Source organism: Filicampus tigris, chromosome 4, assembly GCF_054856515.1.
Source record: "Filicampus tigris isolate MCC_2025a chromosome 4, RoL_Ftig_1.0, whole genome shotgun sequence".
Taxonomy (NCBI): Eukaryota; Metazoa; Chordata; class Actinopteri; order Syngnathiformes; family Syngnathidae; genus Filicampus; species Filicampus tigris.
The window spans coordinates 14,169,179-14,187,639 of record NC_141220.1 but is presented as its reverse complement, the minus strand read 5'-3'; the positions used below and the strand labels follow the sequence as shown (position 1 = coordinate 14,187,639).

The following is an 18,461-nucleotide window of genomic DNA, read 5'->3' as shown; positions in this document are numbered from 1 at the left end:
ATCATCAAAGTAGTTGTAATTTATTTTACTTTTTTTACATACGCATGAGAATGGATAAATGCTCTCCGGTCCTCACCAGGGCAAACTCGTGCGAGACGCGTCCGTCAGGGGGCAGCTTGGCTCCGAAACCCAGCGCCGGGAACATCTTGTCGCTGTCATAGTCCTGAATGATTTCGCCAACCGCTCGAAGTGCCATGGCGTAGTCGTTCAGCTGGTACGGGCTCATGTAGTGCAACGAGGTGGGCTGCGATGGGTTGCCTATGTGGGCATGGAACGGTCACGTGTCAGCGCGGTGCTGCAATTATAACTGTACAGGTCTCAGCAAGTCACATACATGCAAATTACAAGTGAGTCTTAAAGCGGAAGTCAACCCAAAGATATTTTTTTCCAAGAATATGTTCCCAGAAGGCCCACTAGTTGAAACACGGCATTCTGATTAATTTTGCGTTTGTGGAATATAAGTTAAGCAGCAAAATGCACTCGTTTTTAACCATCTCGGTAGGCGGCCATTTTGTCTTCTGTCGACTGAAAATGACATCACAACTGTTCACAACGACCATTCACGGCTCAGTTTCAGAAAACAGGTCAGCCGTGATTGGTCATTGTGATCAGCTGTGATGTCACTTTCAGTTGACAGAAGACAAAATGGCCGAACCGAGAAATGGCTAAAAACAAGTGCATTTTGCTGCTTAATTTATATTCCACAAACGCAAAATTAATCAGAATGCCGTGTTTCAACTAAAGGGCCTGCTGGGAACATATTCTTGAAAAAAATATATCTTTGAATGTTAATCTTCATGTTTCAAGCAAGTCCCAAGTTTCAGTGGTGAAAGAGTCAAGCTGTGACCACAATAAATGTCTTTTTTTTTCCCCTTCAGTGATACCAAAGAAAAAAGCTGCATTTTTCTACATTTCGAGAAATGACAGCCCCAAAAGTATCACATAAATAATCATCCCCAGCCTCACACTTGAGTGCCTCTGAGTAGTTTTGTAATAAAAGCTTGCTGAGGCCTCCGGCCAAACTGCCAAGAATAAAACAATTATACTGCTAATATCACCATTTCTATGAGCGTTCACACCAACCAGCGACGGGATGACGCACCAGCGTGCGGCCCCCAAAAGTTAATTACGTTTAATAACTCTGCTGCTGTTACGCATGTTTGCCTCCAGGTGCCTCATAAAGCCTCACAAGAGAAAAATTACCAGCGCTTCAGAGTGGAAAGTTTGGGAAAACTAGTGCCTTTTACTTTTTTCTTTTTTTTTCTTTTTTAAATTGTGAATGTTTTTGTGGTGGTGCCGCAGAACTTTGTACCAAATGGAAAAGAGGAAACATAATGCAAATCTCTTTTATGCTTTAGGAGGAGAAACTTCAATTTTGGAATTCAAAGGAGTTTTTATTTGTTTACAGTGGACACCCGCATACTCGCAGTTCAGTACCTGCGGATTCACCTATTCTCAGATTTTTTTTTTGTCCAATATTTTATCCAATATTTGTGTTAGTTTTGTTAGTGGGGGTCCACTGTAATTTTGTAATCTTTATGTTTTATATTTTCGCTTTAAGTTTTAAGTAATATAATGGAAATGAATTTATTGTCACAAGTATAGAGCAGGGCGGCACGGTGGTCGACTGGTTAGCACGTCCGCCTCACAGTTCAGAGGTCGTGGGTTCGATCCCGGCTCCGGCCACCCTGTGTGGAGTTTGCATGTTCTCCCCGTGCCTGCGTGGGTTTCCTCCGGGTACTCCAGTTTCCTCCCACATTCCAAAAACATGCATGGTAAGTTGATTGGACTCTCTAAATTGCCCCTAGGTGTGATTGTGAGTGCAGATGTTTGTCTCTGTGTGCCCTGCGATTGGCTGGCAACCAATTCAGGGTGTCCCCCGCCTACTGCCCAAAGACAGCTGGGATAGGCTCCAGCACGCCCGCAACCCTTGTGAGGATAAGCGGTATGGATAATGAATGAATGAATGAATGAAAGTATAGAGCAGCAAAAGTCACTTAACAGTTGCAACCTTTCTAAGAGACATAAATGACCAACAGAGGGAGAAAGAACAGCAAGCCTGATGGGTCACCAAAATGGCACCCCGATTTCTCAGATAAAAAAGAAAAATATAAAGGGTAGGGGACAAACTATGTTCTCGTCAGGGAGAAGCACAGTATGGATTAGGGGGGAAAAAACATTCAGCAAAGAACCACATTAATACACAACAAACACCATTTTCTTTGTTTTTCCTTTTATGTGTTTGATTTTCTTTTAAAGAAAAACAAATATAAATTTGAATTTGTGAATAAAAACCGATTTCCTAGATTTTTCGAAGAAAAATGCACGTTTTTAGAAAAAAAGGTTGTTAGATAAAAGAAAAACGTCAACCCCCCCCAAAAAAATAAAGGTTATAGTATGTGCAATACTATAAAACATCAAAGTTTGAATTAATCAAGTATTTTGAATGCAGTTGTGCACCCCAGATTTTGGGGAAAATTTTGTCACGTAAGTCATCTTTACTTCGCAATATTAAATCCTCTGGGCATGCACGTCCCAGGGACATTTAATCAAAACTTTGCTCGACTTAAGTTTGATTTTCTAACGAAAGGACGCGACGTCAATCTCGACAAAGTGAGTGATAAGGGAAGCCCAGCGTGTTGCCTTCCAGCACTTCAAGCGAGAACACGCACTCACCGTTCGATGCCGTGAAATCAATCGCCACCGTGAAATTAATCTGCGTCCTGCAAAGACAAAAAAGACTGGATATTAAATCAGCGCCATCAATCTGGGATTGGCGGCATTTCATGCCGTTGAAAAGGCCCGCAATTAAGAGGCCCGTGATGGCTCGCCTGTCCGTCTTCATTTTGGCTTACCCGCCTCGGATATAGTCCAGGAAGGACAGCTCAGTGTCCACCAAGCAAGACAACAAGGTTACCTATAATGAGCCGAGGCACATATTTTACATTAGAAAAATATCACTGCACACCATCAAAAAAAAAAAATGTCAGAGAACGTACGGTATATACATTATACTGAAATCATAATGGCTTCGCAAGATAATCACGGACCTTCTGCCATCTAGCGGAAGAGCATTTCATTGTTCTGCCTGTCACTATATGATGCTGGCATAGATAGATGAACAAGGGTACATTATTTGTCATAAAAACATACATTTTCGGACCAATCAAAGTGACATTGGATGACATTGCATTGAATTTCCCGCCGCATGTCTGATGAACACTCATGGTTGGTTGGAAATCACTAATTTTGATATGGATGGTGAGAACACCTCGCTGGCATCAGGCCAGGAACCTCCTATGTCAGAATTTGGTAAATTTCATATTGTTTCACAACTCCATACTATTGGTCAGTCCACACATGTAGGCGTTATTTTCACAAATTGTTGACCAATTGAAAGTGCTGAAAATGGCCTGCTCTCTTTGCCTTTTTTTTTTTTTTTCTGTACTAGAATGATGTAATTGCACCACTACAGTAGGTGGCAGTGGTGCACACTCTCGCAGGGAGTATAAACAATGTTAATTAAGTTATTCGGCATATTAATATTTCCTTTTTTGTTTTCTTTAATGTTAATAAGGATACAATGTTATGCAGAGTTGCACTTATAACAATTTTATGGACAAATTATACTATTTAGAGCTGCGGCGGAAAATTGGGGGTGGGGTGCAAAATAGTTTCGTCTTCCTGGGGGAGTGTAGCAGAAAATAATTGAGAAGCACTGTGTTAGCGTTCAGTCATGAACAGCCACTTGTACCTGTGTAATGCCACTAGGGAATGAAATCCTAACTGTAGTTTCATTAATTTATTCATGCATTTTTTTCATTTTGAAAATCATTATTTTATATATGCACTTCATGGAAATAAACAAAATGAAACAATAACAAAGTATATTTTTTAAAATAATCAAACATCTCAATAATAATAATGATAATAATAATAACAGTAATAAATACAACTCACCGTCCCTGAGTTTTGGTATTTTTTCTTCTTCTTTCCTTTCTTCTTTGGATTTAGCACCTGTGGAGGAACACAACATTTACTAGATTGATTGTCTTGTGTTGCCATGGTGACGCCAAATGAGTAAAGACACCCTGGAGACACCAAGCGGCTGCCGTTACTTTGTTTTAATCCATCAAGCGTCCGCATAATGTTGACAGCTGACTTCAATGTCAAATATCAATGAAATGCTTTTGCTGCGCTTCCCTTCATGTGCTGTAAAGTGCGCGGCGCCTAACAAGCCACGGAAACATGCTGTATAGGAGGCAGCGTCGACAAAATGCAGATGGCATGTTTGATGGCATGCAAAGGAAGCGCCACGCCGCCTTCTTCATCATCTTCTCCTCGTCAGCATGTTGTCTCGCTCTCGACCTTCGCTGATGGTTTGATCAGAAAGACGAGGTCAACGAACTTCATCGAGCGATTAAGCAAGTGCTGGCCCTACGTACGCCACCCTAATACTGATATTTGCACTGTAGATAACACCAGAGATGGGCATTCCATCCCAGGGACGGAACAGTCCATTCGTCCGTCCCGGACATTTCACTGACTGACAGAAACACGCCCAGCCTGTCTTGTGTATGTAATCCGGGATAGCAATTCAGACGGAATGTAAGGACGGAAGCGCTTTAAAAGGAGGAGGACGAACGGGGTCGGAGGACGATTATTTTTATGAATAAGGACAGAGGGACGAGGACGGAAGGATACCCAGGTGTCGGAGGGAGGACGGACCGGTAAAAAAGGGTCAAGTGCCCATCTCTGGATAACACGTGTATGTGCTGACATCATCAGTTCATCACTCATTCCGTCGCATGCATGGGACACTTCATTAGGTACACCTGCACCGACCAAATGATGTGATTAGGCCGCTTTGGTTTCACACTTGAGTGACGATTAAGAATGGCAAAAGTATCGCTTGAAACAAAAACATTTCTGGTTCGCTTTCTATTGTGTGTGTGTGTGTTGTCTATTTATCTTTGTATGGATGTGTTCTTGTCTTTCTATATTTGTATGGGTGGGGATGTGTGTGCGTGTGTATGTGTGTGTCCGTGCGTGCGTGCGTGCAAGACATTACCTCATAGATATGGAATTGTGACTGGCTTCTGGACATTTCTCTGTAGCTGGTGGTGAAGTCGCCAATAAAGTCATGTCTGTGTGTGAGGAAGGACACGGACAGAGGCGCGCACACACGCACGCATACACACACACACACACGTTCAACATTATCGCATTAAAAGCGTGACGTGCATCACATCATGTCAGCAGATAAGGAGTGTGCGTGCTAATGAGCCCATTGGTTGTTTGGATAATTGAGAGACATGGACGTTAATTGCTGTATTCGCAAATCAAACATTGGAAAATTGCGTGAAAACTGATCAAACTTTAGCCACGTTAGCAGCTAATCGGACTAATAAAGCTACCAGCACATTGAGTTCATGTCGATGCTCTCTTTGAAATATGCAGTGTGTTTTTGTACGGCCAATGAAACAAAACATCCGTACTGTGTGAAGTGTGACAGCCATATTGGCCAGGGGTTGCGTGATCTCACCCTCCGTCTCTGTCCCAGTCATACACTTCCACCTTGATGCTCCTACAAAATCAAAAGGCACAACTGTTAAGTAGCAAATTAAAATTCACATTTACACAATGAACCAAAAATGTCTTACATATGATCGGAAATGGTTTAATAGGGTCAAGGCTCGCACATATACCACAAAGTTTACACTCCAAATGTAAAATGTGGCATAAATAATGTAGTTACCCCCATGCCAGTGCATGCATGGGCAACATATTTTCATCACTGCTGCAAAACAAACATTTGGATGTATACTTCAAAAAAAAATTTTCTTTTAACGTTTATTCATTTTAAAGCCATCGGGATGTTTAGGTTTTTTAATTATTATTAATTGTAATAAAAGTGACTTTTTTTTCTTTCTTTGCTGACAGGTAATAGATGAACTGTCATCATATGGTCTGATATTTAACCTTAAAATCATACATGAATAAAAAATGTGCTGCTGCAGGTTTAAGGTCAAGTCATTACAAATGCAAATCCCCTTTTTCTTTTTCTTTTTTCTAACAAGTGGGGGAGTCCAAGTAATCCACCACAAAGTGCAGTGTGAATGTGACACCAGTCAAACCTGCTGTGCTTCTTTTTAATCTCACGGGCAAAGGCTACGCCTTAATCTCTACCCAGTGCCGTATTTATGTAAATTAAATATATGACATGTACACTCTTCATATGATGGATTCCACCAGCTTGCACACCTAAAAAGATTTATCAGAGTAAAGAAGCTAAAGTAACTCTGCTTCTCTGTGACTCATTAAACATCTAAGTAGTGACCATTAATACAAATTAGAGCGCATGTTAAAGCTTTAACAGTTCTACACGAAACATTGTTCAAGGTTTATTTGCTGTAATGAAATGAAATTAGCATTGAAACGGCTCACACGACAATGTGTCATAAGTGACTCTCCAAAATGACATTCTGTAACTCTATTGAACTATATTAACAGATTAACATGTCACAGGGAAAAGTGGAAAAAGATAAATATACATTGTTTGTAACTACTGAAAACAATTACAATGTATGCACTGTTTTTGTATCATTAATAACTCTAATATTAAATATTCAAAACATATTTCTACACGACTCATTTATGATTTATAATTATTTATGATTTATCATTGTTATTACTATTGTTGTTATTATTATTTGGATTGATGAAACGTGGTGGTCTGTCTACCTGTCGTAGTCGCCATTGCAGAGCGCCCTGACAGGAATCTTGAAGGCCTGCCATACGGGATCCAGAGTGTTCTTCACCACCTCAGTCTTGTGGCAAATGGTGAACCTGCCAGACACAAACGCGCGCGTGCGCACACACATTAAGGTTTATGTGCGTTGTTAGGGCCCCTCCGCATAGCATTTAGGCCGCCTCAGTGGATGCCAAAATCTGGACAAAAGCAGGATTTGTTAAGTGGCAGGCCTGCTTTTGCTGCGGGGCCAACTACTGCATCTCACCATTTTCCTTTTTAAGTTTAGGGAAGCTTTACAATGGCCACAATTTGACCCGGGAAGCAAAGAGTTCTATTGCCATTATTCCCTGGGACATTTTTGTTGCCCCAATACTGCACTGTGCCAACAGAGGCTCCTGATTGGCTGACAGAAACCCACAGTCATATGAGAGGTGCCCATACTAAATTTCATCTTATTGTTATGTTTTATTCTTTTTGCATTATCTTATATTTTCATATGATTCAAATTAAACACAATATTTGTATAATCATTATCATTATTTTATCAGAATTCAATGTTTGAATATTTAAATTATATTACAGATTTTGATTTTGATTATTTTATACATAATCTTTATATTCGTTCTTAATTTTACATTATTGAAATGATACACATTGTGATGTTGTTTATAGAATAACTTGGATATTATTGTTATTATTATTAATACTGTGTATTATTGATGATGACAATATATTATTAATAATAATAATATTATTATTATCATTAATGACCTTAAATTATTATGTACAGCTTCTTGTGGCAGGTTGTGGAGGTGAATGGTTCTATCTCTTCACCTCTTAAATCTATTTGCGGCGTTCCCCAAGGAAGTATTTTAGGTCCTCTTCTTTTTTATACATATATATATATATATATATATATATATATATAAATGACATCAAAGCAGCCTGTGAAAATGATTTGTTCCTTTTTGCTGCTGCTGCTCAATTAGTTTCACATCAGGACATAAAGGAGATTGAGAAGTCACTTAGTCAGGAGCTTAGAATCAACTCTTGGCTGATAGCATAGCTGGTTGGGCAAAAATGTTCAGAGAATATTAAAAACGATCTTTTCCACCCGATACCGGATCAGCTGAAAATCATGTTTCAGCACAATTACTGCACCAACTTGATGAGGAAATAGGCCGGGGCGGTCGTGCGCCCCCTGATAGATTGCGCCCTGGGCGAGCGACCGCCCTGGAATAAAAAATAAAAAAAAGATTTCTGTATGCCGCAGTGGCGCGGCCCATTTCCTTGTCAAGTTGGTGCAGTAATTGCGCTGAAACATGATTTTCAGCCAATCCTGTATCGGGTGGAAAAGATCGGTTTCAATATTCTCTGAACATTTAAAGTTCACAAATAATCAAAATGTGAAAATATCTTGCCAAAAACAAGAGCAGTAACTTCTTTTATATTACACGACATTAGGGTTCTTTTTTGGGGGGGGCTTTGTTTTATGCTTGATGTAATAAATGTGACAACGCACCCACAGACACATCTCTTTTGCTGCGTACAGCTCTCTTGCAGGCAGAGGCGGAGCGGTGTTTGTCTTCATAGCTTGTTTGTAGGGAGAGGCGAGCCGAAAGATACTCCTTAAATAAGTCTGCCTTGCCTGATATAAATAAGCCCCCTCGGTAAACAGCATCGTCCAAAAGTTGAGAGAGCTTGAGAAGCACGACGGACAGGTTAGCAACTGTGACACGTATGTCCAAACAATATAACTTCATATCGAAGTTAAACGAGTGTAAATTATTTGATGACAAGCAAGCTTGTTCCCCACTGGTCACATTTACTGAGGTCATAAATCAATAGTGTCGTTTGTAGATGAGAAAAGTCACGCACGTACCCAACAACTACGGAGCTGCATGGGCCTTCATTTTAGCCTGCACAATCTTAGAAATAATGATGTACATGTATTGTTTACCATTGGATGAATCAAATGTATCAAACTGAGGAATCCCTCATCCTATGGTAATGCTTATATGGGCCATTCAACCAAGTTGGTGCCGTTTTCCACACATACACGGACACGCAGGTAAATGGTCAAGCACACTTACACACTCAACGGACCACAATGGAAATAAGCCGATGGCTTTATTGTGTTTTTATCCCTTTGGCAGCAGGTGTGCCGATGTATATCATGAGACATGCTTTGTTGTCGATAAACATTTCAATCAATCAATCAACCAGTCAAAATGATTGAAAACAAGATTTAAAGATCATTTATTATACTTGTATTATGTATGATTGATCATATTAGTTTAAATTATTCTATTGTTTTTATATAATGTTATTTCATATTATTAAAAAAGGTCATATATTTTTGGATTGCATACCGTCTATGATTTAATATTTGTAGTCATTGTTACTCATTACTATTCATAACTTTTGAGAATTACAGTATATTGTTTTAATATGTTTATATTCTAATTCTATTTCATAGTATTAATTTCATCATGTTTACTATTACTATTATTAGGTTTTTTTTTTTATAATTGATTAAAGGGCTCTTCTTTCTGGATACACACTGCACTGAATATTGTATATACAATACATCCAGTATAGAAGATTATATAAGACCAACACATTTAGCGTTTACAGAGTGTACATGGCAGCTTTCTGGAGCGTGAACAATCAGAGTCTATATGTGTGTGTTTGCGTGTGCGTGTGTGTGTGCGTGTGTGTGCGTGTGTGTGCGTGTGCGTGCGTTGTAGATGAACAAATGGGGAGGCGAGCAGCAGCTTGTCAACTCACGATCCGTCTTCATTACTGCGGTAGAATACGAGGAAAGGGTCCGACTTGCCAAAGAAATCCTTCTTGTCCAATTTGTTGCCGCAAAACTGCAGCATGACCGACTCCTGCCAACATCACACACATGCGCACGCACGCACACAAACACACACACACACACACAAACAGTGTGATGGCTGCCGTGGCGACAAAGTATGATGGGATGTTGTGAGGAGACTTTCTATTTGACTTGGTTCCAGTTTTTTTTTTTTTTGGGTGAAAACTTTTATACTGAAAATATACAACTTGATCTCTCTATCTCGTAAGATTACATTATGCTCTTGATAAAACACAATTTTACTACAGTAACATTATGAAATGAATCATTTAACAATACAAAAATAAAACCTAATACAGTATGAATGCTTTTCTTGGAAAAAATATGATGCAAGAACTTGACAAAATGAATGCAATTTTCTTCTTTTAAAAAGAGGCATTTTTTTTCTTAAGTCTTGTAAGACTGCGCATTTTTACTTTTTTTAAATAAACAAACAAAACAAATACAAACGCAAAACAGAGAAAAGAAATTCAATATAAGTTGACAAAGAAAACAATACAATAATTTAAATAATAAATAATAGGAATAATAATAATCAGAATTTGTAACAGTATATCACTATAATAGTGATGATAATGGCAATATGATGATAAAAATAAAATAATAACAATAATGATGATAATAATAATAATAATTAGGAGGCTAAAGGAATACTAAGGATATACATATATATATATATACATATATATATATACATATACATATATATATATACATATATATATATACATATATATATACATATATATATATACATATATATATATACATATACATATATATATATACATATATATATATATACATATACATATATACATATATATATATATATACATATATATACATATACATATATATATATATATACATATACATATATACATATACATATACATATATATATATGTCCTAATCGTGAGATTAAAAGGGGGGTGGTAAGAAAAGGAGTAGAGGTGGGTAAAGGCTGAAATAGTCTTTATTTTAGTCCAACATTTTTTTCTATTACAATGTATTCTGTAAGAGAGTTAATTAAGCCAGTGGATGATCGAATTTTTCCAATTTTGAAAGATTATTTTCTTTGTCATAGTCAGAGAGTCCAGTAGTGGGTTCTTGCATTTAGGAGTGAAATCAATTTGTGTCATGTCTCCCAGCAAGCAGAGTGATGGTGACAGTGGATTTCTGTGGTCCAAACATGCAGAGACATTTGCAATGACTGCTGTCCAAAAACTGTGAACTGGGTGACAGGCCCATGCACATGACATGCATGTAGGTGTCGATATGTCCTTGTGCACATTGTGAACAAATGTTTGTCTACTAATCTCATTTTCAACATTTTATCCAGGGTGATGTGATACCTGTAAATAGTTTTATACTGAATTAAGTGTAAGTTTGTGTTGGTAGTCAGAGAAAAAATATTTCCATTGATTTGTATCCAGATATTGGGGTTGAGAGAGAGAGTGAGGTCATTTTCCCACTTGGGTGTTGGAAGTGTTGTGGAGGTATTTGTGATGGAGATAAGTTTGTATCAATTTGAAATAAATGGCACTTCTCGGGCAACCGGTCAATTATGTCATATACCGTAAATGGATGAGAAACAGTTGGTGGAGGGCCTATATTGTCCTGTGCGGATTTCGCACTGTGTTACAGCTGGTTGGAGCTGAAGGAAAGGAGACGGGTGTTGCAAACAGCGACCCGGAACTCTTTTTTCCACGGGGGAATTTTGTCAACAAGCACCACATAAACTCATTATTTTATTGATTTCGACTGTCTGTCATGTACTACCAACAATGTCACCACTATCACCGGGGCAGAGGGACTCTCTGTGCATCAGTCGAGCAATTCATCCTCAGACTCGTCACAATTTTGAAGCAGAAATAATGCCACATCTATTCTGATGGATTAAATACATGGACTTCCGACTATACATACATACGTATATACATACATATATACATATGTACACACACATATATATATATATATATGCACATACATATACATACATATATACATACATATATATATATATATATATACATATATATATATATATATATACATACGTATATATATATGTATATATACATATATATATATATATATATATATACATATATACACATATACATATATAAGTATACTGTATATACATACATAGACACAAAGCATATATGAGTACACCACCATTAAAATGTTTAAAGATTTTATTCAATATCTCAATGAATGTAAGAAAAATGTCAAAAATTTTGACAAAATATTTTTTGTACAATATGTGTTCAACCCCTAACATGAAAGTAAGGTTGTTAATATAATGTAAAAATTAAAAAATCTAAATTGTAATCAATTTATCCATCCATCCATTATCGATACCGCTTACACTCACAAGGGTCGCGGGGCGTGCTGGAGCCTATCCCAACTGTCTTCGGGCAGTAGGCGGGGGACACCCTGAATTGGTTGCCAACCAATCGCAGGGCACACAGAGACAAACATCCGCACTCACAATCACACCTAGGGGCAATTTAGACAGTCCAATCAACTTACCATGCATGTTTTTGGAATGTGGGAGGAAACCGGAGTACCCGGAGAAAACCCACGCAGGCAAGGGGAGAACATGCAAACTCCACACAGGGAGGCTGGAGCCGGGATCGAACCCATGACCTCTGAACTGTGAGGCGGACGTGCTAACCAGTCAACCACCGTGCCGCTGTAATCAATTTAATGAATGTAAAATCAGAGGCGGACCGGCCTATAGGTGGGTACTATTTTTTTCCCTCTCCCGAAAAAATGGTGAATGCCTGACGACGTAAGGGTACCCACGCTGTAAGAAATAAGAAGGATTCGTTATATTCTTACGTATAAAAAAGTAGCTTTTCAAGAATTGGAATACATACATCGCAATGCTGAACAAATCAATGAACAAATGAATGATATATGATTTTTCGTAGCATTTAATAGGTTCTCCCCTTAACTTTTGATTTACAGTACCACTAAACGTGTTTATTCAACAATGTACTTCACATGATTTTTCAACCCATAAATATTATTCATAATGTAAGTATAATTGCTATCTAATGAAAAACAAAAAAAATCGCACTTTAGGTCAAAAATTCACAGACTTGTTACCATGGCAACTAGCAACGAACTAGAATATAGTGAATTACAGGAGCTGCTGCGGACCTCAATGCCGCATCATTGTTGAGTGCATCTATACCATAACAGACTGTCCAAGAGAATCTCAATAATCCAAATAAAGAAGCACTATACATGCTGACTTCATCATTTCTTCTTCTGCTTGTGCTCTATGTGGCAGTAGCAGCAGCGAGAGGCTATTTTTAGAAAGTCCACTTTTGGACAATGGCCTTCTAATTTTAGCCCTGTTGGGAGTGTCTACTGACAAACAAACACTATCTCTGTCCTGCATTTAGGACATGAAGGACGTTTGTGTGTCGGAGCGTCTATTGAGATACCCTCTCAGTGTGGCGCATTTAGGATACAGGACATTTGTGTGCTGAGGCATCTTCTGACAAAGATTCCTTGTGGTGCATTGAGGACACATATTAGGTAGGACGTTTGTGTGTCAGAGCGTCTATTGACAAACAAAACCTTCTCATTGTGGTGCATTTAGGACACGTAGGACATTTTTGTGTCAGGGTGGCTATTGACAAACATTCTGGGGTGCATTTAGGACACATAGGAAATTTAAGTGCCGGCACATCTCGTGACACACTCTGTGGTGCCTTTAGCGCACGCAGGAGGTTGGGCATTTGTATATCGGAGCATCTATTGATTAACAAACCATCTCCTAGGGTGGTGCGTTTACAACATGTCGGACGATAGTGCTTCAGGGGGTCAAGTGACAAACACTCTCTCTGTGGTGCATTATGACACGCGGGATCGATTGAGTTTTGGAGTGTCTAAAGACAAAAACTCTGTGTGGTGCATTTAGGACAAATAGGACATTTGTTCGTCTCACCCGGCAGTTGCTCAGCTCCTCGGCTCTCACGATCAACGTTCCACATTTCCTCCCAGGAATACCCCTGCAACACAACACATGATGACAATTAGCTTTGCTTAGCATCACAAGGCACTTGTTTAGTCCATCATTTTTCTTTCTACATTTGTGCAACGTTCCAGAAAACTGGAAAATCTGGAGACACACAAGTTCATGCTCGATGGCATACCCGATAATAAACGACATTATTGTAGCACGCTAGTTAGACAGCAAGCTGGCGTTATCTAGGTATGCTAGCAGATGTTAGCTGGAGAGCTGGCACATCTGCCTATGTAGGTGTTTGGTATCATTAGTTAACCGTAGTATGCTTGTTGATAATCACTGGCAAACTGGTAAAGTGCAATTTGGCTTTACCATCATAGCAGACAGCAGCTTGCTCGCTGGGAAAGAGTCATTTCACATTCGCGTGTAGCATTAGCTAATCCCCACAGTGGTTATTACGCTTTATAAAAAGAGTTTAATTCTTCACATTCTCTGTTATTTATTTTTTTTACACAAGACACTTCTTTATCGAAAATAGAAACAATTGTGATATTTTTGAGGGGCTGGACTAAGCATGGCCGGAAGTGGATTTTAGTCTGGCCCACTAATCGGCCCTCATGCGTGTGACATGCTTGCGAGGCGGCAAAATTTCATCTCAGCCTACTTGGCTTCTTTTTAGGCTTCTTTCAAAACAACTTGTGTCCAGAAGTATATTCAAGCTGTGCGCAGTACTCAAGTATGAAGGAGTGAAGGAGGGGAAGTGTGGAACTTGTTGAATGCGTATTCAGACTGCGGTCGCATTGCAAAAGAAATCCAATAGGTATCCAATCCACATATGAAAGTGGCCAAAAACCTTGACTTGAGACAAATAACATGTACTTCAATCACTTATAATTTAATTTCCCAAGCCACGCAGAGCTGCAACATAAGAAAGAAAGAGCCGCATGGAGCCGGGGGCTGGGACAATTAATTTCTATGGAAAAATGTGTTATGATACACGTGTCAATTAAGTCACAAGCTTAGTCACAAATTAAAGTTGTAAGTCAAGCTTCCACTACTGTACAGTACATATTGCTGTTGTCCAACTTACATCAAAGCTTTCTCCAGACGGCTTCCCAGGGAGCCCACAATCTCACCCAGTGTGCAAAAGGCCTGGCCTAAGAAGTCCTGCATGGGAACAACAAACAAAAAAACATTATATGATAAATATGTCATCAAAATTACATAACGTAGATGAAAAGATATCATTTAAAACGTGAGTCCGGTCAAGACCTTCATGCTGTTCATGTTTTGATTCCTTTTTTTTTATGTTGGACTACTTTTGAATTCTGTGCACTTTTTCGTTATTTCAATGATTCAGTATCATCTATCAAGTTATGTTTCCCCCCACCCATAAAAATTTCAAAACATATAGGCTATGCCCTGAAATTGGCTGGCAATCAGTCCAGGTTGTACCCGGGGCCCTGCACTATAGAAAAATGGATGGATGGAATTTAGGTGGCTGCTGTAATCCATTTTCCCTTGTCGGGGGCGTTGAATTTCCCAGCTATTTTGAATGCAGCATGCTAGTTTTGACATGAGGAGGTGGACCACTCGTAGTGTCCTTGTTCATTTCTGGAGGGCCTCACAAAAGGTTTGGCTTCAGTAGCAACAACAACAACAACAAGTCTATGCGATGATATATAGACACGCACACACGACACGCATTTTCACATCCCGCAGGCGCAAATCTGCTGCAAAGATGCTGGCCAGAAAAGAGACACAATACAGCAAGGTCCTCCTCCGCTTGACGACTAAGAAACATGACAAAAAATCTGCGACCTTTCCAAGAGGGGCTTGCTGGAAATCATATTCAACTACAAATGCACGGTTGAAAATGACCACAATGTATCTACTACGCACCTTTTCGATTTTCGCTTGCTGTAAAAAAAAATTTTTAAATCTCAAAATGTCATGATTTAAAAAAAGATTGGATCGAGAAAATAATAAAATAAAATATAAACGGATACATGTTTATTTATTAACTGATTGTCATTGCCCAATTAAAAGACATGTATATCCAAATTTCGAGTTGTTTTGTCATCTTCTATCTTGCCCAGTTAAAAAGTATCTTCAAATTCTTTTGTTTTTTTCTTGTCATCGCCAATGGGCATCAATTATGCGTGGATTTTCACGATTCATATGCCTGACGGATGAATAGCGGGGGTCAACTGTATCTCCAAAATTTGTGATTTTTTTCTTTTATTGTCAAAGCACGATGGAAATTCCTAAATTAAGTTTTTGCTTTGTTTTGTTCCACTGCCTTAGTGCAAATCTCGAAATCGCTGGCGTTGGGCCGAGCCATGCTATCACAATTTGGTTACTTTTTTTTTTTTTCATGAAAAATTACTATTGGTCAGTCGACGTGTGTTATTCAAGTGTTATTTTGACAAATTACCGACCAATCTCAATTATTGAAAATGGCTAGCTGTCTTTAGCAATGCAATGTTAACAGCCGAACAAAAATGTTGTTCTTGGGTTCTGGGTCGGGAAAAGTGATGATTGTGCAAGTACGAGAACTCTACCCAATAATAGCGAAATGCTAATCCACTTCAACAAACAAGTAAAACAGCGGAGACACTGGCTTTTGTTCAAACAGCAATGACACGGCCTAATAATGGACGCGCCATGTGTGTTTCAGAATTACTTATCCAAAGAAACGAGATTGAAGTGGTGTTGCTATATGTGAGGGCATAAGAGGAAATAAAAGCTCTTAATTCCACATTAGTGCATGTTCTGTCATTACATGCGCAGCCTGTGGCCATATCTGCACAAGGTACAGTATGTAAACAAAGCATATGGGCTGGAACAACTGAGCTACTGTACTTGTGAGCTTTAATGAAAAACATGATTTTTTGTTGTTGTTGTTGTTGTTGTTGTTGGTGATAGTGTTATTTATAGATTGAGGCGCGTTTGTGGACAATGGGGCCACGTGCCCGATCTGCAATCCCACACATCCACGGCGCTGACAGGACGCATCCAAGCATCCTCGGCCTTCATGCTGCGCTCAAATGGAACCCCGGGGCATTATGGGTGGTAAAATATGGGGAAGGGGCTGAGGGGTTAGCACTCTCAGCCACAAAGATGAAGAGGAAGAGGTGTCATGGTGTGGAAGCGGGGATTCTATTTGGACAGGAATGAATTGCTGAGGGGGGATAAAAGCATGTACAGTAAGGTTGAAGTTTACGCTTGTAAATAAAAAGCATGCATCTCCAACATATGTATGGTTTTGTTTTATCGTTACTGTCCAATAAAAAGCATAATTCCATCATCATTGCAAGTAACGCCCTTGTTTTTCATTTTATTGTCGCAATCCAATCGAAACTATGCATGTATAAATTGTAATTTAATGTAGTTTAATGTCATGTCAAATTTTTAGCCTGACTGTAAATGAGAAGCAGGTAATTCCAAATTTCTCATTGCTAATGAAAATATCCAATTGTTTTTTTTAATCATTGTCCAATAAAAAGCACATATTTCCAAATCCAAGTTATTTTACTGTCAATGCCCAATAAAAAGCCTGCATCTCCATTTTTTTAATTAGCGTAGCCATCCAATAAAAAGCATTTATCTCCAAATTTGGTATATTTTGGTTTTGTCCAATGAAGCTCATACAAGTCCAAAAGTTGGTCGAATTTTATCCTTCCTGACCACTAAAAATCATGTATTTCCAAATTTGGCATTTAAAATAAATGTATTGTTTAGTTTTACTGTTGTCCAATTGAAAAAAAAAAAAAAAAAAAGTTTCACCATCAGTTTTTATCCACAGTCAATGACAAGCATGTATCTCAAAATGTTACGTAATTTACTTTATCGTCACTGTCCAATGAAAAGCACGGATCTCCAATTGATTGAATTTTTAACATTTTAAACCTGAAATTCAAATACAGAACAAATGATTTATGCTTCTCAGTACGATGCTAAAACTCAAACTGCTAAACTTTTTTTTTGCAAATTATTATTTTAAAAGAAGAGACATTCTATTACATGTGAATAAAACAAAAAAACAGAGACTCTCACGTGTTTGGAGAGATTGTCACTCTTGCAGTCCAAATCGTACCTGAGCAGAGAAGAGTGCAACATTAAAGTTTATACGCCATTCTAATCCGATTTTTCTGGCATGCTCAGCCCACATAAAAAGAGGAAAAAAACTCAAATGTTTCACAATTTGGCATCGCCCAACTGTCAAGTATATGTGATCCAAAATTGGTAGCAAATGGACAAAATGAAAATGGCACCTGGAAATGTCCCAAATGAGCCTCAAACTTGAAAACAAAATTGTTGCCTTCCTGTGTTTTTTCAGGCATAGTTTCTTCAGACTTTTTTGTGGGTCTACTCATGACAGACGTGCCTACCAAAATTCACTTTGCTAAGTGAAACTGCCTTTGGGGGCGTAATTTTTGTCCTGGGAGTAAAATAACTATTTAGAGTGGTTAACTACAAAAAAATGTTAGGTTTGTGTGTGTGACAACAGACACACCTTGGCAGAGTTAACAATGTGGAGATGCTGTGTGTGCGTGCGTGTGTGCGTGCGCGTGTAGGGGTGAGTGAGTGAGTGAGTGAGTGAGTGAGTGCTGTCGGCACAAGGCACAGGTGCGCTTCCTGCGTTCCGTTCGCCTCTGTCACTTTGGACACCTCATGAATCATTCATGTGATCTTGTTTCATAATGAGACACACCGACAATTGTGGGCATGTGTGCGTGTGGGTGGGAGTGTATGTGTGTGTGTGTGTGTGGGGGTGTGTGTGTGTGTGTGAGCGAGAGGAAGGGAAGGGAAGCATTAAAAAC

The 18,461-nt window shown here is 38.8% G+C and overlaps 1 protein-coding gene across 2 annotated transcripts in view; it reads right to left on the bottom strand.

Annotated features, from left to right (window-relative positions):
* Window positions 1–18,461, bottom strand: part of LOC147148573 (copine-8-like) — a 59,958-nt gene that overhangs the window by 24,005 nt on the left and 17,492 nt on the right. For both annotated transcript variants that reach the window (XM_086027125.1, XM_086027126.1), the window contains exons 5-15: window positions 17,695–17,734; window positions 14,726–14,802; window positions 13,615–13,678; window positions 9,545–9,648; window positions 6,745–6,849; window positions 5,546–5,587; window positions 5,072–5,147; window positions 3,961–4,017; window positions 2,856–2,917; window positions 2,677–2,723; window positions 77–258 (exon numbers count right to left, since the gene is read on the bottom strand). In XM_086027125.1, the coding sequence (XP_085883251.1) occupies window positions 77–258; window positions 2,677–2,723; window positions 2,856–2,917; window positions 3,961–4,017; window positions 5,072–5,147; window positions 5,546–5,587; window positions 6,745–6,849; window positions 9,545–9,648; window positions 13,615–13,678; window positions 14,726–14,802; window positions 17,695–17,734 (856 nt within the window). The remainder of the gene's footprint in view (window positions 1–76; window positions 259–2,676; window positions 2,724–2,855; window positions 2,918–3,960; window positions 4,018–5,071; window positions 5,148–5,545; window positions 5,588–6,744; window positions 6,850–9,544; window positions 9,649–13,614; window positions 13,679–14,725; window positions 14,803–17,694; window positions 17,735–18,461) is intronic.